The sequence below is a fragment of the Coturnix japonica genome, chromosome 8 (genome assembly GCF_054131305.1).
Source record: "Coturnix japonica strain WE chromosome 8, WE-NBRP24, whole genome shotgun sequence".
NCBI lineage: Eukaryota > Metazoa > Chordata > Aves > Galliformes > Phasianidae > Coturnix > Coturnix japonica.
The window spans coordinates 10,362,905-10,384,734 of record NC_140670.1 but is presented as its reverse complement, the minus strand read 5'-3'; the positions used below and the strand labels follow the sequence as shown (position 1 = coordinate 10,384,734).

Genomic DNA, 21,830 nt, shown 5'->3' with positions numbered 1-21,830 from the left:
TTCCAGAGATTGTTGCTGACTGCCACAAGCAGACTTTCAGCCTAACACAGGACTTACATATCTGTGCATTTATCCAAAGAAATATCAGAGTGATACCTGTGGAACAGATACAACTGGACATTGAAGTATTAAAGAATAAAACGTGCATACCTTCAGTAACTGCACATTGCTGTCATCTTTAGCACAAGAAATCTGCACTGAGCATCAGGGAGCCACACAGAGCAGCTGCTCCTTGAGGAGCAGGGAGCCGAGCACAGCCACACAACCAGCAGGGCAAGGACCACATTGGCCAGTGCCTGGTCCTGCTGTACCCACACAAGGGAAACGGGATCAGTCTGAGGATAGCAGGTAAACCCAGGAGTCCTGATGGACACTGAAATTCCAGGTGATGAGACAGATCTGAGGTCAAACCAAGAAGTCAGCCGGCAGGTTATAATCAGATCTAGGGACCCAGTGGGAAAACAACATGTGACATAATCTAAGTGAATACTGGACAGAGTACGAGCTTAAATAGAAGTCCTGTGTCCACAAACAGAGCATATGTGCAGAGACCCCAAACACAGCTGACCAGGGCCATGAAGGCCTGTTAGTGAGCTGACACTGAAAGCAGAACTTCTCAGGAACGTTGGCCCTAAATCATTATTCCTGTGGAGTCATCTAGATCAGATCTCCGATCATCTGCTATCAGTCCAGTGAGAAAGTGCCTGATGCCAAACCTGAGTTAAGCCTTTCACAAACCAAAAGCACTAGGAACAAAGACATCTAAGCTGTTCTGTAAGGGAAAGATTGGATCTTTCTATGTCTATATTTGCTTTTGGGGCCAAATGATTACAATGGAAATATTATGCTGAGACATAAGAACTGGTTCCTTGTTCTATTACAAAACATAGATTAAAGCATCTACCTTGCAAATCCTTTCTCACATTTATTGGCTTTGTGGTGCAAGAAGGCAGTTGTCCTGCCTGCTGACCAGACATGTCCCTGGAAGCTGTATGCTGCACTGATGTGGTGCTGTGCCTGCAAGCCCAGCTGAGCACAAGCCAACCACTTCTAATGTCTTTGTATCCGCAATACAGATAAATCACCTGCAGAACTGTCAGTTGGCAGTATCTGAAAGAGAAGTCTTGAATAGCATGTGTTTAATGCAGAAACTCTTGAATTCTAATTGTGGTTTTGCCAATGACTTCCTCATTTAGTCTTTCTTGGCCTCAGTTCTGTAGATAGTATCTACCTGTGAGATAGGCACTGGAAGTAAGTTAACATCTGGAAGCATGCTGAATACAGATAGTTTAAGTGTTAATACTATTTTTTAAGACTACCATTTCCTCTTCTGCCTCACTTTTATTCAGATCCATTGAATCTAATCTTAATATTTTTGATTGGATATTCTTGCCCTGCAGCTGATAGATGACACATAGCACAGCGAACAAGTCTTCCAGCTATGGCCCCAGCATGCCATGTTCCCTTCAAAACAACTTGAGAGCAGGCTGTAAGCCAGATGGAGTGCCCTCACTGGGAAAGTAACTTGCCCCTATTTTCACTTTCCTTGTGAAATCTTGGGCCTCAAACCCAGAGATAAGAATGTAGTAAGGGACCATGACAAAGACCTTGTATAAGTCCAGTGTATGAGAACAGAATAACTGCTGTGCCTAGCCAACAAATGCAGTCTGGCAGTCAGCACCATGTCTATGAAGAGAGCAGCTAACATTTTGTGCACCGGCCTGATGCTTATAGGTCCTTCAAGTCATTTGTGCAGTAAGTCCTATTAATTGGTTCCAGAGCACATGAAGTGCACATCTCCTCCCCACACATGAAAGAATGACACCTGCCAATTCATCTTGAGAAACTTGACACTGCTGTATTTGGCAACTCCTTGACTGAATAGTTAAATATTTCTGCTCCTTAAAGACCTCACTGACAAAGGTAGAGACTATTATGATCCTGTTTGCACCAACAGGTCTTAATGGCCCTGATGAGCCACACCCATGGCCTCTACCTCACAACCCAGTCCCAGGGCCCAACACTTCTTCCTTTTTTTGAGCTACGCTGTAACTGTGCTGGCTTCATCTTTTGGCTCTGGTATTGTTTCCTCTTAGATCCTTGCCGCTGGATGAACTTCAGACTTATCAGTTCTTATCTCCTGCTGTTCCTGATTTGCCCTGTGAGTGAACCCTGGATTTGCTCAGTCCATCTGCTGTGGCTACTGATGGAGCTGTTTCCCAGCACCCAGCTCAGCATGTTCTGCTGCAGGACTGCACCTTGTCAGCAAGGATCAGCCTGTGCTGTGGTCACCTTTGCTTTTTGGCTCACTCCATCTTAGGAAGCAGCGTTGCCTTATTTACTGATTACCAAGAAGATCAAGGCACCACAGTTGCAAGTTATTGAGAATTGCTCAGTCATTTTCAGTCTGCAAGTTTTACTTTTAAAGAAGGAGGAAAAAAAAGTCCTCAAACTGTCAAGGCTTGTGTGGAAGAAGTTTTTGACTGGTGGTGGTTTTGGGTGTGATCTGAAGCAAGTGAACAGCCAGCAAGAAGCCAGTTTGTATCAATTACCAGTAAAGACGAAAAGCAAGTATAAAGTAGAAAAAAGTACTTCCCTAGGGCCTAGAGATATGGCATCTAAAGCATTCTTATCAGAAACAACTGCCATCACAGTAGCTTACCTAACTTCAGTCTTCATAGCTAACTTAAACTGATATACGTTTTAAACATGGTTATAAAAATAAGCATCTTCAACACCGATGAAAAAACAAATAATAAACAAATCACTCTTATAAATAAAGCTACCCACCAACTTGAATTTTTCTTCCAGTTTGAAGCTGTGCTCTTGAGTATCCTCACATTGATGTCTTCCCCTGTTATACCATCAGTCTGTCTGGGAAGAATGACAGTAGATATAAGTGAAACCTGAGTGACATTAAATATGCTGGTAACTTTTAAGAATGGGTCATACAATCAAGTCACTAGAAATGTTTCGGAAAGTGTGTAAGCACTCTGAGATAAAAAGATGAAACAATAGTAGTGAGAATATACACAAAAATACTGTTGTAGGTGGTCAAGAAAACAGAATTCAAGAGCACTTAATACAGACAAGCGTAAGGTGGAATAACACAAAAATGGTAGTAAATATTCAAAAGGTTATTTACACAGAAAAATCTCACTGATAAGGAGGCCTTTGGTAGGAAATGCTGAGACAAACTCCACCAGGGAGCAGTCTCCAAGAGATGCTGCCTTAATAGTGGTCAGCCCTTAAATGAGGTCTAGAGGAGGTGGAGTCAAGCTCCACCCCTTCTGGGAGCACAGCTAAATTACTCTCACCTGTGCTCCCTCAGGTGACCCAATACTTGCCTCAGCTGATTAATCAGAGGTTCAGGCGGCAATTACCAATTTCTCATACAACAAGTAACACTGAATTATTGCACGCTTCCATAAATCACAAGGTCTGACAAAGTATCCTTCCAAAATACCAGACCACTGCTGAAAGTAGCAGCCATTTTTGCAGTTGCCAGATCTTTATTGCTACTGGTGAAACTCAAGAAAACTTTCAGATGTTGGTGCTGTTGCAACACTTCTGTGAGAAAACTGTAGATAGCAGAAATGAAGCTTAATGTTGGGGCTGCCAAAGTGTTATGATTGTGCCTCAGTGAGACCTTCTCCTGAGCAGATTCCCAGAAGAATAAAAGTTGGCTGGGGTAAAACCATACCGACAGTGGCTATAAACCTGGTTACTTAACCCATAGGATAGTTGCTTTCACATTAGAGAATAAACACGGTAGCTTGAGCAAAAATGATGAGTTTCCCTGGTGTATTACCAGCGTAAGAAGGCTGAGTTTGAGAACACGTTTCACATTTTCCCAGTAAGAGAAGTCCTTGCACACCCTTGCTAAGTAATTTTATGACTGGGAAAAAATGCGCATTGTAGCAGCCACTCCCCAAATAAGTAATGATCAAACAGAACAAAGTAAAGTTTTCCAAAGGCTTCAACAAATTTAATTTTTAAGGAATGTAACCTGTTAAAGGAAAAAAATACTAATTTCTGTTGAATGCAACTTGACATAAGCAGAAAGAAAAATGTTCCAGCAGATTTGTTTGGGAATGAGTTTCTTGTGCAAGCATCTACTGTTTTCTTCTTATTGAAAGACTGACCTTTAAAAAAGGGATTTTGACACGTTGAACTCTTGAAACTCGGCTCGATGAGGATGGGGCAAAAAGCACGAGCTTCTTTATCAGAAGATGCACCGGCAGCTGCCAGCGTTGGCTTTCTGTGCAGTGCTGTGTAGGTGCGCTGTCCTCACCTGAGGACCAACTTCTGTCATCAGCTTTTGAAAATAAAGTGAAGTGAATATCTCTTGGTAAGCCCCACGTGTTGTATTCAGCAAAGGCATTGTGGGCAGCCAGAAAAATCGCCAAGAAAAATGTTGACATCTGCAGAGATGATACTGGTATTTATCACCGTGATTGTGAAACAGACCGCTTTCGTTGTTGCAGCACCCACTTCCCTTTCTGACGCGTTCTGAAACTCGCGCACGGACACCGAACGTTTCCACTCGCGCAGGGTACGAGGTCCCGGGGAAAGCTCAGCGCTGCGGGGCGAGTCGGTCCCGTACCCGCCGACAGACCGCCCGCCACGTGCCCGAGCCTCACGGTGCGGCCGCTCCGAGGCGCGGTTCCCGCGGGCCGCCCGCAGCCTCTGACGCGATCTGCAGGCGCCGCAGCGCGGCCCGGCGGCCCGGCCGTGGCTCGGCGCGGCCGCAGAGTGGGTTCCTGCCGGCCGGCCCCGGCTCCGCCCTCGCTCCGCGGCGGCGGCTCCGCGCGGCGCCATGCGCTGCCCGCTCGCCGCCTGACGGAACCGCCGCTGCCCCATGGCCTCCCCGGCGGCGGCGGGGCCCGGCGCTGCGCTGCCTCCGGGCCCGGCGCGCCGCGACTTCTACTGGCTGCGCTCGTTCATCGCCGGAGGTGGGTGCGGGCCGGCCGCTGCACGGCGCTGGGCCCGTCCTGCTGGGCTGGGGCAGGGCCGCTTCTGCGTCAGGGCTCCGTAACGCTCCTCACGGGGCTGCGTGACCTTGGGAAGCGTGGGGTTTTCTACATGTATTGTTCTCTTCGCCCCTCGCGTGCTGAGCTTTTTACAGGCGGGCGGTCTGCGTGCGTTTCGGAATCGCTGAGAGCCCGGCGTAGCTGCCAAGTGTGCGTGCAAAGGCCCCGAGCCGCCGCCGTGACGCCGGGGCAGCCCCGTTATCGGTGCCCCGAGAGCTGGCGGCTGTCAGGCTGCGGTGCGAAGGAAGCCGAGCCGTACGGCAAAGCACGCCGCCAAGCCTTGCAGCAGAAGCGCGTCGTGTTGTCCTGCGGGGTGCTGTCCCAGGTGTCTTGTAACGTGGCGAGGAGGCACGAGGTTTATGTCAGGCTTTCTCATAGCTGCGGCTCTCGCTTTCAGCCCGGAGCCCCGGGGGAACGTGTTGAGACGCGGCGAGCTGCTCTGGGGAGCTGCAGTGCCCGCACGGAGCTCGGGCTGGCACGGAGGGAGCAGGCGATGTTGGGCAGCGTTCTGTGGAACTCACTGCTGGGACATGAGCCGCCAGTTCCTGGCTGTGTGCTCGAGCAGAAGCACATTGTGCTGATTTTCAGTCGAGCTTGAGGAGTTGTGTAACATACTTTTAATAGGGGCCTTTTGCTCCTAATTGGGGCTTGGTAATTATGTTTCTCCTTACTTACTCTATTTAAAAATAGCTTCTAAAAATCTCTTATTTATCTGCTGAGTCAAAAGGCTTTGGAATGCCATTGATTTTTCTCTCCCTTTGAAAGGTGTTGCAGGATGCTGTGCCAAAACAACCACTGCGCCACTGGATCGAGTGAAGATCTTGCTGCAGGCTCATAACCACCATTACAAACATCTGGGTAAGATGGCTGCTGCCTGTGTCAGCAGCATTGTTAAAGTGTGGTGTGTGTCATGTAGGTGTGTTGGTTTATTACGTGATCCGACTGTGATAAAGAGAAGTGCTGATCAGACAGTAGGTTGTTTCCAGTGAGCTGCTCCCTTTGCCATGTATTGTGTTAAAAAACACAGCAGTGTTTGAAGAACACCCTTCAATAAGAGGCGTTGAGCCTGTACAAGTGGTATTGGTTGGCGGGTTAGAGATGTTAGAATAATCCTTGATACTGTGTAAGAGCTACAGCTTGATCCTCCTCTTACTGAAGTCAGCAGGAGATTGGTAATCAGAGGTTCAGGATTGTCTGTAAAAGCTGCTCTGCTGGTAACCCGCAGTCCTTACAGGTGGTACTAGCGTGCACGGCTTGTGGGAACAGGTGCTTTTCAGAGCGTGGAAGTCCTTGCAGAGGCACTGGTGTTTACAGAGCCGTGACTGCTGAGCCCTGCAAGACTCCTGCACTTACTGCTGCAGGCAGAAGTGTCATTGATCCAAGGTGAAAAGCAAAGCGGACTTGTGCTTTGCATGGGGTGATCTGCATTCAGCATCTTCGTTGCATCACGGTGAGAAGAAACTTGGAACTGGCAGCGTGTTCAGAACTAGTCTGTGGGGCTGTAACAGTGCCCTCTTGTGCGTAATATTGGAGATATTGGTACTATGTATGATTTTGATCATTAGAAATGCATTTCACTTGAATGAATGTTCTTGTTACATATTAGCAAAGAAGAAAATGAAATGGATGGCATACCTGCTAGTGCAGAGAGAGAGTAGGTTCGCTCATCACAGCCTCACTGTATCTGGTTCCTGCCCTTGCTCTGTGGTGTTCATGGCATGTGGATCTCAGAGCATGTGCTGTAAGAGATAAGAACAGTAACTCATCAATTCTAGTCACAGCATAAGCATTCATACGCTCATCATAAAACTGTAGGTTTTGCCCTATCTTTGTGTGATCTTGGATTCACGCCTGTTAAGAGGGAGTAGGATTGCTTCTTCTTAGCATGTCTTTGGGACACAAAATGCCTTAGTTGTAAATAATGAGAGTCTGAAACTTGTTCAATGAATTTCCTCAGTGACAGTATCTACTTTCTCATTTGGCATGTAACAGCAATTGAATGTTTGCCCATTATTTTACATTTTATTTTCATTCTAAATAGATTTTTGGTTGAACTGAAATGCAACTCAGCTTGCTTCCTTCTGTTGCTGACTGCAGCTTTTGTGTGTGAATATTACCATCTGCAGTAGGATTGCTGGTAGTGTGGGTCAGCATGGGGCTTGAGATGCAGGAATGCAGAAAGCTCACTGAGTCTGAGGGGTGGGGAGGTTGGTAATAAACCTTAAACCTCTTCTTTCTGTCAGTGGCTGGGCATGGAAAAGTGCATTTTCCACTCTCCGTCGTTACATGAGCAATGAGGTTGGGCTTTATTTCTGTGCATACTTTCCTGTAGTCAGTAATTCTTGCTTGATTTTTTTCCCCCCAATGTAATTGTTGAATTCCTCTTTTTGCATTGCTGACAGGAGTGTTTTCTACACTGTGTGCTGTCCCCAAAAAGGAAGGTTACCTTGGGCTGTATAAAGGAAATGGGGCGATGATGATCAGAATCTTTCCATATGGTGCAATTCAATTTATGGCATTTGACCAATACAAAAAGGTAGTAGAATTTATTTTGTTTTCTTTTTTTTTCCTGCTGGTTACAGTGGATACAGATATTTTTAAGTGATAAAAACTGACACTGAAACTTCTGTGTGTTTTTATTTCCCTGCACATCTTCTATAAGGTCACTCAATTTTATGTGAATCTAACCCTTACAGTGTCAGGGCAACAGTGCAACTGCCTGCGGTGTTGCTTAAGGAAAACAAAATTCACAGCAGTTTTTGTAGCTTTGTATTGTTTATTGTATGTGTGCCTATGTGTGTGCATATGTATATATATTGAATTAAGTCTGCAGTTGTGCTGCTAAAAAATAATGCTTTGCAAATGAAGTAGGAACAAAATAGAAAATGTAAGCTCTTTAGTGTTTATTATACTGCATTGGAATTCATAGTATCTGGTGGGTAGAATAACTGTAACTTGCAATATCTGACTAAATGACTGTTATGTTTGACATGAGAAATGACTGTCAGCGTCGATAAAAATGAGCTGGCAGAAAAGATGTGCATATTTCAGGGGCCTGCAAAATGTGCATGTTCCTTTCTATTCTCACACATTTACTCTTTCGTAATGCATTCATAATAAATCCCTGCAACATTTATGAAATGTCAGATGTCAGCATGGCTGTGCTTTAAGCATATACATGGTGAAACATGCAATGTTACTGTTACGAGCAATTTCATATTTGAAAGGACAAATTTCAAAGACAAACCCAATGAAGTAAACAGTAAAACCTTTACTAGACAGTAGGTTTCAGATTGGGATTTCTTTTCCAAAAGAGCAAATTCCAGCAGGGTGATACAAAGAGCTCACTGCAGTGAGCTTGGTGTGTTCTTTTATGTGTGTAATCATAAATGCTGTTGATCAAAACATTATGCTTGTTTTATGCTGTGTTGAACAAAAGAGTATGTGATATGCTTTATAAGGAGATGATTTACGAATCCACAGATATCAAGAAATTATTTAACTTAATAGCACTTTCTTTTATCTATTAATTAACAACAAACCTTAAAGATGCTTTGTAGGAGAGTTTAAAAGGCAAAAACAAACCCAACAAAACAGTTCTTTAAGAAGGAACACATGAAATGATCCTATGAATGATTCATCATGAGATTAACCACTTCTTAACATTTCTAAGTTATTTGATGTAAGTCTGAAAGCTGGTTTCTTTCTTGCAAGACTTTGTGTATTTTAGGAAGTTCTTGTTCTCAAATACTTGTTCGGTCTCCCCCTTTGTTTATTTTATTTTTATTTTTAATCCAGTTGAAGTCATAGAAGTTTTTTTATTAGAGTAAGTTTCACGTGCTCTGCACGAGAGAGCAGTTTTTCTTATCAAACATGTAATTCTTAAGCTCTGCTCAGTGTTCTTTGCACCCTATAATGTGAGAGATAGTATGCAGTTGGTCTTGGTTGAACCAGGTTGATAACTTGATATGCAATCAACGAGCTTCTGAAGTACAAATCATTTCAGCTGATGGTTCTGCCTTGCTGGAGGAATGTTAGTCCTTTGGTGCTCTTAGTAAGAAATTGGCACCAACTGATATTTTCAGTAAGCTTTTAGCAGTGATTAAGTGCTCTGGTTTGAATTTGTAGAGTTGTAAACTTGTTGCAGGAGCTGCAGAGTTTGCATTCATGTGCTAGTAAAATGCTGTGATGCGTTTCCCTGTATTTTCTTGTAAAAAAACTATCATAAATGTTCCATATTTTGTAGGTAATAAAGAAGCATCTTGGAATTTCAGGGCATGTGCATCGATTGATGGCTGGATCCATGGCAGGTATAGCTTTGTACTTGCATTTCAGACATTGTCTCTCTGAAAAGTCAATATTTATTTAGAGGATGATTGAGTAAGTTTTCAGGTCTAACCTTTGCAAATTTGCATTAAGTAAAAACACTCGTAAATGGTTAATGTAACAGTTACCTAATTGAAAAATGTGTATTCTTTAAAATTGTTCCAACACTGAATTCCCTGCTGTGACATAAAGCGTGATATTTGTGGTGTTCATTGTGGCTTCTGAAAAGTGAACAATCCAGTGTCATGATGAAGAACAAAGATGGAGGTTTTAGCAGAATTGGCTCATCAGCCTCTCAGCCATTGCTGTTAGGTTGAATGTAAACCCAGAAAAGTGGAGAGATTCTTGGATTTCCCAGAAATGTTTATATTTTTGACATGTGACGTAGGAATTTGTGCAGTAGCAATAGGAAAAAAATGATTGTAAACTGGCAGTATGTGAAGTGGTTATACGTGTCTGTTTTTCTCCTGCTGGTCATTTCTCAGCCAAAGTAGCTCAGAGTAAACAGAGGAAGTTAAATAGTAGTGAGCAAATTTGTAGTCAGGGTGGTTCTTCGTGTTTGTTTTTACATTGTAAAGCAGTCTTTATACATACTGACCATTGACTGTTCTTCCTTAGTTGTGATGTATGAAAATGTAGTTTCTTTTTGAGGAGTAGAAAAGGAAAAAACAAATGCTACCGTTAGTTAAACTAGAAAGAGATATGAAAGTATTTTGTTTTGCATGCAATCTGAGAAAAGGGAAAGGGAATGAAAAGAGGCAATTCAGAGATCTTAAAATCTAGGAAGACTTTGAAAAATCAGTGAACTCTGTCAGTGTTGACGTGCAGGAATTCATTCCATAGATAAATGTATAGGATCTGGCGTAGTTTTGAGTACCTTTGTAGTTAAATCAGTTTTGTTTGGTTAGAGTGACAGAAGTAAAATCAATATACATTGCTATCTGGTAACCATGATCAAATGACAGGATTAGTGTGGTACATTATACTCAGTAGTCTGAGCTAGACATAGGTGTGCAGTGCAAATGAATATAGCACACAGGTAGAGTTTATTATGACATCACTGAGTATTACTATGGTATTTGTTTACCAGGTAGCGTTAGCATGTAGATAAGGGGGGTTTGTATTCCAGCAAGATAACAGGGGAAGATGGAGTCACCAAGAAGAGCACAGAGTCCAGAATCTTAGGTATAGAAGTTCTCTGGATTTGCAAACAAGATGAGAAGACTTTTAAAAGCAGCTAGGGATATTTCTTGCTTTAGCCCCCATGTAAGGGGATATAATTTTGTTTCTTACATGTTGAAATGACTAGAGGAGGACGTGCTTCATGCACCTTAGTGTTGATGGAGAGGTCTTTACAGTTTCACCAGAGGTAACACTGCAGTTGAAAATGGCTGGCTCTTGTGTCATATTTCTGTCTCTGTTGTGCCCAGCCACACAGCATTCTGCATTCATTTGAGTGTATGATAGAGTTACTTAAATCCTGCTTGTGTCAGTTTTTCCATCATTGCTAACAGTCAGCAGACCCGAATCAGCTTCAAAATGGTGGGAAACTTTTAGGTATCTTTTGTAACTGATAAATGGGATCAAAGGCTTATCCACAGGGAAAGGCAAGGCGGGGAGCTAGTGGAATGAGAGTCGAGAAGAACCCATTGTAATGCATACATTTAAGGAGGCCGAGCTGAAGTTACTGGGGAAACTTCAACTCTGAATTTCCTGGGTCTTGTGTGATTCAAATTTCAGCTGTAACACCTCATTAACAGATAAATTCCTCATAACTGCTTTTAAGCAAAGACAGGGCTGAGAAGACAGAGAAATCATAGATGTTAGGGGGGTCTAGGAAACAGGTAGTCAAATAATGCATATTTTACAGAACGACTTTGCAAATCTGAATCTTTCAATTTTCCTACTGAAAATGAAGTAAAATACAGAAATGCCCATTTTCTCCCCTGCACTCGATTAACCAGAGGAAAAAAAATGAAAAGCCTGCAAACCAGCAAACCAAAACACACAAACGAACTAACAAAGACCCTAATGCAGGAAGGCTGGTGGTAGGTTGTTTTGTTTTATTTTACTTAATAAATACGATTGGAAAATGTTATAGATTAGGAGAATGATGCAATGTCAATTTAAAATAGGATGTAAATAAGTCATTTAATTGAGTCAACATTTTAAAATAATCTGGATCTACTTTTTCAGGTGTGATTTAGCAAGAAATGCAATTAGATATTAAGTGCCTAGAAATACCTGGACTTGTAAATCATGCAGTTCTTTCACCTTTCTGATGCAAGTTTTTTGTCATCAGCTTTTTCTGTCTTCATATAGTTCGTGAAGCTTTAATTTATCAAGAAAGCATGTTCCATAAAAAACAATCTCATTCATGCTTGTGAAGGAACGTGTCTCCTGGAGTTGAAGGCTGTGGCTTTTGAAACTATAGCTCAGAATAACTTGGTAGTACTAATTTGGTCTAAGTAGAGCGTGATGTAGAGTTCAGAAAAACACGTGCATCAAGTATATTTGCAGTACCTGATCTTTGTAAACGTGTTTCACTTGTTATTTCCTTGCCCTGGGTATTTTATTTTTATATTTCAAAGAAAGAAAATGGAGGAATAGTAGGGAAATTGTGAGACAGCTAATTGCCCATACAGCTAATCTCATTGTCAGCTTCCAAAGTGTGGACAGTCTACTACCTGCTGTGCTTCATTTATGCTTAGTCTCAGTAAGAGTTTGTGCAACCCAGTATCTTGTCCCCGAGGGTGGTCAGAGGTGCTTGAAGAAGTGATTAACTAAAATGTTCTCTCCCTGACAGTTTCTTGACTTCAGTGGGGTAGGTACTTCTGAGTCAACATTTGCAATGAAAAAGTTGCTGTATTTAAAGAAGTGGTACCTTACAGGAGGAGGAATGGTATTTGTACTGTTATGATTATTTCAGATAAGATTTCAGATAAAGATAAGATGGGATTTGCTGTGTGTGTCTCTGAACTGGGCAGAGACTTCCAATTCTGACCTGTTAAACCAACCGTGGGAGAGATTTCTAGATAGATTAGCTGGAAAACATTGTTTCCTTGGGAGAGGGAATCAGCCTTAAGGTGTCCTGGTCTGTCTTCTGTTAAGTCGTAGTCTTTAAGGAGTAGAGATGAGATTACTGTTTTTTGTATACTTCCCCAAACCTGACCACTGTTCCTCACAGAGAGATAATGTCTCTCCTGAGCCTCAAAGGAAGTCTGGATCCTTCCTGGATGTGCACTTAGCTCTTATGAACAGTAAGCAGTAACATGCAACTCTTGAGTTGCTTCAGGAAAGCATGTTTTGTAGCTTTTTCAAACTGCAAAGGTTAGAAATCTTCTTTTTTCTTTTCTTCTCCAGAATCCATTGCTACACACTTTTAATATAAAGTGAAAACAAACAAACAAACAAACAAAAAAAAACAACAAAAAAAAACCAAGTCCTATTTAAAGGTTCTGTTTACTGGATATGATTTCTTTCAGTCCTGTCTGATATTTTTCTCTCTTACTTGTGCTGTTTTTGGACTTAGTATGGACTGTTAGTACTTCTGCTGTACTCTTGGTTGGTCTGTTTGCTTGTCTTTGTACAGAGAATATTCCTGGGTGCTTATCAGTGCATGACCGGAAAAAAGAAGGGGGATAAGTTTGTGTTTTGTATTAAGATAACTTTTCTGTGAACTCTTTAAGCTCCATAAAAGCCTTTTCTCTTGTCTTTTTTCCCCACCTTTTTACTGAAATTGCTTGAATTGCCAATTCTACAGTATTTCTGGACATCTTGGAAAATTCCTTGGGAAAAGGCTGCGAGGGTTGAGTTTAATAACGTAGGTCAGTAGAAACAGTCCTAAAATTGCTCTGGTGTTTTGCAGCTTCCAGCTTTTGAATCCTGTGGGTGAGACTGCATCAAAAATCAGCTGCAGTTGCCTGCTTTTTCTGTTCAGAGGAACGGTCCAAAATATCTAAAAAGATGGTTTTTGTCTTCTAGAATAAATGTTACTGGTAGGATACTCCAGAAAGACACAAACTCAGTTGATGGTTGACCAGTGTCAGCTTTTTCAATAGCTTCCTCATGGTGTTTTGTTTTTTTTTTTCCTAACCCCCATCTGATGCTGATGTTTTATGTCAGATGCCACTATTCAGCAATTGATGGTTCTCTCTCCAGATATGAAAGTTAGCACTCTTTACTGAAACTGCTGCTGTTTTTTTAAAGCTTAGTTTCAGTTTTGTCTCTTTCCTGTTGTGGCTTTCTCCTGATCGTATGTGAGAGGGGGGAAATCATACACATACAAAAAGAGATATGATTAACAGACTATTAAAACTTCAGGGGGAGTGCAGTTTCCTACCAGCGCTCAAAAGGTGCTCATCGTCTGTAGGATCAATTTTAACTGTGTTCTTTAGATATGGAACAGAATAAGCAGGATGTGAATCACAAATGCTTTTGCTTTCTTTCTCTCCTTTTCTCAGTTTCATTTTTATCAGTTCTGGTGTTACAATACAAGAAAATTATTTGTTTTTAGTAATGCTGTTTTAACCATTCCCTCCATATAATCTGTCAGTAATTGAGTGGCTTAATTCAAAGACTAGCTGTAGGAAGGACCTGGTGTTCAGGTAACTGTTAGGGGAGTTATTCTTTCTACTGGAGGTATTTTTACAAAGTGATAAGTTGACTCCTAAGATTTGTTTTGTGTTTTTTTTTTTTTTTTTTTTAACATCTTGTTAAGTCTAGAAATAGAAATAGCTGTTTTAGTTACAGTTTTAAAACACGTAGTGTAATGTGAGCTATAAAAATACAGCAATGCAATGCAGTTCAGTACTCTTCATGACTAGGCTCCCAAATTGACTGAAAATACTGTATTTTCAGGTGCAGTAGATAAATATATCCAGTAATCACATATTGGAATTTTGACACAAGTTTTTGGAAATTAACCACATTAATGGTGCTTTGTTTATTTACTAGGTAATGTAGGATTAGATTTTGTGGTTGCAGTCCAGTAAAGGCTGATGCACTTGACTAACAGTATATTTGTGGGCTATAAAGAAGACTGCTTATGTGAAACGGTTAAGCCTGTAACTCTGCAAAAGAATCAAGGCATAAGTGTGCAGCGTCAGTGAACACCGAGTAGAAATATAAACTATTTGTGTGTTGCTGAGGATCCTGTTTGATAAGTGGGTGTTCAAGTATTTTTTCGACAAAATAATCTGTGTATGCAATAGCAGAATGTAATAACATTCACTGCCACAAAAGGAAATTCTGATTTTCAAAATAATCCTAGAAACAGATAAGGTGTAGGTGAGTTTTGTTTGCTTGTTTTGTTTTTGTTTTTAATAAAGGTATTACAGCAGTGATTTGTACTTACCCTCTTGATATGGTTAGAGTTCGTCTGGCATTCCAAGTAAAAGGGGAACACAAGTACATGGGAATTATCCATGCATTCAAGATGATTTACACAAAGGTATTTTTTCTTTTAATCTTAAGTCCTATCAAAGCAAAATATTCTCTTTAAACAATGTTGCACTGCACTGAAATTAATTACCAGGTAGAAAATGAGTTCACTGCGTGCACATTGAACTTAATGTAAAAAATTATCTGGCTGCTTCCTTCTACTTTGGCTGCTAAGATTTAGCTAAGACTTATATATATAAGTGGGAGATGAAAACAAAGAAAAGTTGTTTTTCAGTAGCACATAGAAATGCTACCAGAATATTTGGGGAGGAGGGCTATGTGTAATGCAGAAATGTCTCTGACGTTATGATGCTGGATGTAGATTTCTTTTGTTCATTTTCCCTTCTGTATCTCCTATAGAGCTAGGTTGTTGTCCCGTCAATTCTTCAGACACAATGAATGCAGCTTGATGTTAGCTCCTTGTTGCTACGTGATGCTAGTCAGATTGCAATGTGAAGCAGTTGTGTAGCTTAAGACATTTGTTCTATTTCTTGCCACAAACGTGAGTGTATTTTTCTTTCAAAGGAAGGTGGTTTTAGTGGGTTCTACAGAGGGCTGATGCCAACTGTTGTAGGAATGGCTCCATATGCGGGTAAGTTAAAAACAGCACACAGAAATCCCACAGCATTTATGTGCACTACTAAATTTGCTTAATATATTTGCACGTCAAATTAAGTAGCTTGCATTAAAACCAAGGCTTTTGCATTTTACTGAACTGAGAGGGGAGGTCACTAGAAGCGTTTGTGGGTGTTTGGTCTAAATTGATCAGTGTGTGTTGAAGTGCCTTTGGTAAGCAAAACTCAGGTTTTCTGAGTCTCGGAATTGAGAGATAAAGTAGTGGTTCTCTCTTCTGCTCCCCAGATTTACCCCCCCAAAACTGTGCACGTTGTCACTCTGCATAAATCCACAAGGGGGCAGAGCCCTGTTCATGGTGGAGTCTTAGAGGCTCTCTATTGGCTCCATCTCCTGGAGACTTCTGTATAAATGCTTAGCCAAGCTAAAGCAGTGGGTGACATGGGATGGAGGAACATCAGAAATGACTGCTGAAACTACACTCATCTTTAGACGATGAGACATGTTTTCCAGTTAAACAGATCTTAGGGGTTACTTTTAACAGCAAATCAGTAATTTAAAAGCCTCAGTTGAGATTAATTAGAGCACTCTTTTAATGCTAATTATAAACGATAATTAGTTTGGGCAGAAATTACGGTAAAGCTCTAACTATTATTTATCTGATTCTCTTACTTAAGAAAATCTTCTAATAGGATTGGAAAATAATTTACTTTTATAATCGCAGCTTTTTGTTTATGACTATGATAAGTACATCAACAGATATTTTCCTCTTTTGTGAAAGTACATAAAATTAAATTTCCTTTTAGGTTTTTCTTTTTTTACCTTTGGTACCTTAAAGAGCATTGGACTTGCTCAAGCACCTAACTTGCTTGGACGGCCTTCCTTAGATAATCCCGATGTCTTAGTTTTGAAAACACACATAAATCTGCTGTGTGGTGGCATAGCTGGAGCAATAGCTCAGACGATATCGTAAGTTTGGGTATTGATTGTTATTTTTTTTATATAGATGTTTGTTTTAGAAGAAAATGTTTTGTCTGAGAATATGAGCTTTTTAACAAGTCTAGTGTCAATAAGGGTTTTTTCAGTCAGATGCTGCGGTTCAGTTATTTCATGTTGTTTCACTTAATAAATATCTATTTAATCCTCAGGGGCTTTAAAGATAAATGCAATGAGTCAATTAAAGCAAACAGACAAAACTAAAATCAGCTGGAATCTTGTTCGGTATGCTATGAAATTTGGACTATTAACATCATTTGCATAATTGTATTATTCCAGTTTATTTCATTTGCATAATTGTATTATTCCAGTTTATTTAAAGATGGTATAACCTGCAAAGTCTAAGAATTGAAAAAAGAAAGCCTAAGATATTGTGTTTGGCAGTACTTTGTTATTACTTTGCCTATTCCCTCCATTCTCATACTGTCTTTGCCATGTTTTCTTTTGGCCACAAATCAAATCAATTTGGTAGACTTCTACGGCATCAGTTTTTCACTATATCACTCACTGCATTACATTACATATGTAGCACACATTTTCTGTTAATCTCTAAACTGTTAATTTTATTTTTGATTCAGGTGTTTTCTCCCTCCAGTGTCGTACAGTTTTATACTCTCATCTGATCTTCATGTGCCTTCCTTTCTTGTGCCAAATGGAATCTATTAAGAGATCTCATTTGCTAGTTTCAGTTGTATAGGGGGAGTCTCCCTTTGTGTTGAACTTTCAGCTGTGCTGAGAATCTAAGCAGAATTCCTGATTCGCTGAGTAGTGAACTTGGATGTTGCAGATGGATTCTTTATATACAATATATATATTTAAATTAAAAAACAAAACAAAACCAACACTGTGATATTCGTATGGTGATCACACATCTGGTTGAACTGCTGTTCAAATCTCTCCTCTGTAGATACCCCCTGGATGTAACTCGCAGGCGAATGCAGTTAGGAGCAGTCCTCCCAGACTCTGAAAAGTGCCTGTAAGTTTCTTCTTTTCATCTTCAGTAACTGGATTTATAGATGTCTGAGTGATGGTAAATTATTAAAGTCAAACAAACAACCCAGTTGCTGTTGATTTCTTCATGCTTTTAGTGAGATGTTCTGTTTCCACAATTGGACAAAAATAAACACAAAAATCAAAGTGTTCTTTTGTGTTGTTCCTAATACTGTATATGAAAAAATGTTATGTATATTATTACTCAATGATCTGATCCTTAGCATCACTAGGATTCCTAGGTGTCAAACTACCTGCTGCCACTGAAATGATGCGTTGTTTCAAGGTATACTTTTAATGGAGCGGAATCTCAGTATTATTTTATGTAACACTGCTTTATTTAACCTGCTCGATTAACCTCCATTACAGTAATGTTGCACACGCTGACTGCAGTTGGAGTTCTTGCAGATTTTTAGTTCTGTGCTTCATTGCAGTAGAATTGATTCCAGTAATATGTATTCATTCCAGTATTCTTTAGATGGAACTGCACCATCCTCTTTCCAGTCTCCAGCCTTTGAGCCCAAATTTCTTGCAGAAGCTCTGTCTTACAAGTCCTAAAAGGATCCTAAAAGTCCTAAAAGCTCTGCTATATGGGGTCGCATGTTTTTCCATACGTTGCTTTTAAGAACCAAGAGAAAGCATGTTTTATATTTAATAAAGTGATTCTGACTATCAAATGTGGACATTCTATAGTGATTCCAGTTTCTGTTTTTGCAGTACAATGGTGCAGACGCTGAAATACGTGTATCAACAACATGGAATCCGAAGAGGATTGTACCGTGGTCTCTCACTGAATTACATTCGTTGCATCCCTTCCCAGGCTGTGGCTTTTACCACCTATGAACTCATGAAACAATTCTTGCGCCTCAACTGAACTTTTTTAAGCTTTAATGTCAAAGTTATATTGGTGAATAAATTACTTGAAGTTAAATATGTATGATACTGTGGCACTGCTGTTATCGGACAACTTAATTTTATTTGCCAAAACGTGGTTAATTCCCTGGAGTCAAACAGATCATAATAAGCATTAGTTAGCGATAAACATTTTTGGCACTTAATCTTATGGGCTTCATTAGATAAACGTTAAGAATCGCACAGTTTTAAAATGACACCCACATTTTATCCAGGTTTCAAGCTGTTAGTTGTTTCGCTTTAGCACAGCTCCAGGAATTAAACACATGATTATAATGCTTTCTAAGCTACTAGTTAGACATCTGTTCTTCCTTAACTTTTACAATGATTAAACTTATTTGAATAAAGTGGAACAGTTTTCTTACTTGACTACTTGCCAACTCTGTTGAAGCTGAACTTGTTAGACCCCAACTGAACCATCTTTTCTTTTTGCCTTTTGTACGAGTCTTCTGTATGCTAAGAACAAAGCATGTATCTTCGTGTGGGTACATATAGGAGCTTTTTCAGCCTCTTCAGTAACAAATGGCGAGATGTAATGAACATCATTGGTAATCTTGCAATTTAGAAACCAGTTTCTTTGCATGCATTCTAGTCTAAAATAAAATCTGTATCTACACAAACAAGATTGGGAAACTTGTACAGTGACAAGTGCTAGAGGAGATCTTAAGGCAGTTAGCATGTAATCTTACAAGGCATTTCTGTACCTTTTCTGTAGAGCTTAATGTTCTCAATTCCGTTTATTGAAGGATTTGACTGTGTGACCTACTTTGAAGGACTGGCTCTTGTAAACAGGTCTGTCCCTACCTTAAATCGTGGTGACAGACAGGACTGCATGCTGCTGCACTTATCTACTTAGGCATATGGGGAGGAAAATGAAGATTATATTAGAGTCTGTATATGTGTGTATGTGTTATTTCTAAAGTATGGTATGCAATAGACTATTTCACTTTTTCTCCTGCAGTTCCTTGCAGAGAGAGATATTGTTCAGACTCATTTATACGTAATTTGCATTGGTTCTCCTGATTTTATTCTCTTGAATTGGGAAGCTGTAAAGCATTGACTTATGTGATATAAGTTATTTATTTATTGCAATATTTTTAGCAGTGTCCTTTAAGAATTGGTAATGGTTGTATTCAATAAACTGGTGGATTATGTGATCAATTTGCTTCATTTGGAAAAAATGGACAGACTGGACTTTGAGTTACATGTCTCAAACCAACTTTTATGACTTTTTTTTTCTGGTTTCTTAAAAGTATCTATTTCTTTTATATTTAACAACACAATTACGGGCAGAGAACAAGATGTATTTGAATTTATTTTATTAAAAATTTTGAATGAATATATTTGTGTGAATTCTCTGTGTGTGTGTGTAAAGCAGAACCCAACATACTCACGCTTGAGAAGAAAGCACCAGTAGAACGTGGCACCAAAACAACTGAGCAGCAAAAACCATCCTACAGTGCTGTGTCTTCAGCAGTACTTTTTCAAAGCAACTTAAAGTGTGTTAATAATTCTGCTTGAAAGTACTGAAATGCCTCAGAAGGTCTATGAAGGGAAAAAGGAGCTGGAAAAGACTTGTTTCTAATTTATTTGGTAGCTATTTCTCACCTTGAAAAAGGTTATTATTAAATATATTTCTTAATCAGAACGCTGTTTGGAGTATCTGACTGCTGTATTTCATAAATCTGACCAGCTGTGTTCCCCATGGGAGTCCATTTTACTATGACTTTCAAGCATCTATTTTCTGCTTTTAAAATACTAGTAAATATACACATCATTTAAATATATTCTATGTATGTAAACTGAGGAGTTTTTCATTGCTACTGAAGTCCCAACATTTTCATTAATCAAAATGCTGGATTTGATTTCATCTTCCATATGAATGGTCCCTATTTGAGAAGGTGAGGTTACTTCTTTTAACCACCCTCTTACCACACTAAAGTTATTGGACTGTCAGCAATTAAATGTTAAGGAAGCTGGTGGTCATTAGTTTATAGCTTTATTTTCAGTCTAGTTTTTCAGATGTTTCACAGCAATTGAAGGTGTTCGTACACATCCTTCCTAGAAACTTTAGAAATTATTGTAAATTGATGCAATTGCTTCAGAATCAATTCTGTGTGGGGAATGTTAGAAAACATTTCTTGCAGCTCTAGGACATTTTTAGTCTAGTTTTTATTTGCAAGACTATGCTTGCATATGTTAACTTTATTATACAAAGAGGCTTGAATGGAAATGGTTATAGTTATTACTGCCATATTTCCTGAAAATCTGCTTTCTGGGAGCCTTGTAACTTTTAGTTCTACCCAGTGAACCAGTTACTTCTGTGAAGAATCGGTAACGCAGCCTTGGGTAATGCTTTTTATACTCTGTTCAACCCAGCTCTTTACAATACCCTTAGATATAAAAGGAAGCCTCTCCATTTCAGAACTCCTTCAGGTCAGTATCCCTTATCCACACTGTGTCCTGAAAATCTCAGATGACAGTTTGTTTCCAGTGATTAAACACAGTCTTTTAAATAAATCCTGAAGTTCAACTCTATTTCCTTACAATGGGAATTTCAGCTTGCTGTAACGGAGGCATTTATTTATGCATCAATTTGCAGTTACTCCACAGAAAAAGTTGCCTGTATTTGAACCTTCTTTTTACACTGCTACATTCCAGTGTCTGTATTGTTTTAGTTTTTTTTCCACTTTGTACAGGAAACGTAGTGATAGAGCCTGCAGAATGCAAGTTTATCTCATGTACAAAGTAAAATGCTTCTGTAAATTAATCTGTTTTAATACCGTACTCAATTGTGTGCCTGCGTACTTAACAGTGCAAACATGCTAACTATTCAGTTATGAATATCAGTGGTTCTGCAAGGGAAAGCTATATAAACGTAGGCTATATGTACCCGAAGGTTAACCCTAAGGAAAGGGGCTCCCTTCAGTGCCATCTTACCTTTTAAACATCAATCCGGATCCTCCTGCTGGGTGCCTATACCCCTGGCCATGTTGTCCTTCCAGGGTTGGAGCATGGTCCAGTTTCCGAGTGTCTGCCTACATTAGGGATACAAGACCAAACTCCTCTTACTTTGTTGCTCTTTTCCCTGGCGTTTTAAGTGCAGAATGATACATAAAGAGTTAGACTTAATACCTGTGTCCTGTAGTCCTAGCTCGACGTGATAGTTTAGGAACAAAAACGGCTTCCTGAAGTAGCGTTCTTGTGACCAAAGAGAAGCAAAAGGGATAAACATGCACATCTGAGACTGCTGCATCGCCACAGAAAGCTGCTGCTCGGCTGCACCGGCTCTTGTTTGTCACAAGGAAAGCTCAGCTTATGGGCTGAGGTTCACCCACAAATTGAAGAATCTCACAAAGTGAGAGAAAAGCACTTTTAATCCTGCTTTCTCCCTCGGTCCCGTTGTGAGGAGCGCTGCCCGGCCGGTGACCGTTAGGTCTCCTCACAGAGCAGGGCGCCCATACAACTTCTGCTGTTCATCCCGCGCGCGGGAAGCTCGCGCCGCCCTCCGGCAACTCCCATTGGCTGCTCTGCCTCTGTCTCCACCAATGACCGAGC

General features: G+C 40.3%; 2 protein-coding genes and 1 long non-coding RNA gene across 9 annotated transcripts in view; 1 reads left to right on the top strand and 2 right to left on the bottom strand.

Annotated features, from left to right (window-relative positions):
- The window catches only part of TET1 (tet methylcytosine dioxygenase 1), a 74,983-nt gene extending 70,223 nt beyond the window's left edge, over positions 1-4,760 (bottom strand). The window contains exons 1-2 of one of the 2 annotated variants that reach the window (XM_015866319.3): positions 4,146-4,760; positions 2,791-2,874 (exon numbers count right to left, since the gene is read on the bottom strand). The gene's annotated coding sequence lies outside the window, so the exon portion shown is untranslated. The remainder of the gene's footprint in view (positions 1-2,790; positions 2,875-4,145) is intronic. The other variant, XM_015866320.3, reaches the window with a different exon arrangement.
- Positions 4,761-4,784: 24 nt separating this feature from the next.
- On the top strand, positions 4,785-19,611 carry SLC25A16 (solute carrier family 25 member 16). 6 transcript variants are annotated; one of them, XR_014948535.1, is made up of 10 exons: positions 4,785-4,955; positions 5,799-5,891; positions 7,436-7,569; positions 9,280-9,343; positions 11,230-11,407; positions 14,690-14,811; positions 15,327-15,393; positions 16,181-16,343; positions 17,278-17,346; positions 18,078-19,611. XR_014948535.1 is itself a non-coding variant. In XM_015866326.3 (9 exons), the coding sequence occupies exons 1-9, from the start codon at positions 4,862-4,864 to the stop codon at positions 18,232-18,234; spliced, it is 963 nt and encodes a 320-aa protein (XP_015721812.1). In that variant the 5' UTR covers positions 4,785-4,861; the 3' UTR covers positions 18,235-19,611. The 6 variants fall into 6 exon arrangements, 3 of the variants coding, with proteins under 3 accessions (XP_015721812.1, XP_032301385.1, XP_085410239.1); XR_014948536.1 differs by lacking the exon at positions 16,181-16,343; XM_015866326.3 differs by lacking the exon at positions 11,230-11,407.
- Positions 19,597-21,764, bottom strand: LOC146759945 (uncharacterized). Its single transcript, XR_014948554.1, has 2 exons — positions 21,408-21,764; positions 19,597-21,310 (listed from the first exon to the last, which is right to left on the bottom strand). It is a non-coding gene; the product is annotated as an uncharacterized LOC146759945 (long non-coding RNA).
- Between the last annotated feature and the right edge of the window lie 66 nt (positions 21,765-21,830).

Bases quoted from the DNA above. Each gene is read 5' to 3' on its own strand.
- SLC25A16 (XM_015866326.3), top strand. From the start codon at position 4,862: ATGGCCTCCCCGGCGGCGGCGGGGCCCGGCGCTGCGCTGCCTCCGGGC. The intron at 4,956-5,798 runs GTGGGTGCGGGC...TCCCTTTGAAAG, and splicing joins GCGCTCGTTCATCGCCGGAG to GTGTTGCAGGATGCTGTGCC. The intron at 9,344-14,689 runs GTATAGCTTTGT...TTTTTAATAAAG, and splicing joins GATGGCTGGATCCATGGCAG to GTATTACAGCAGTGATTTGT.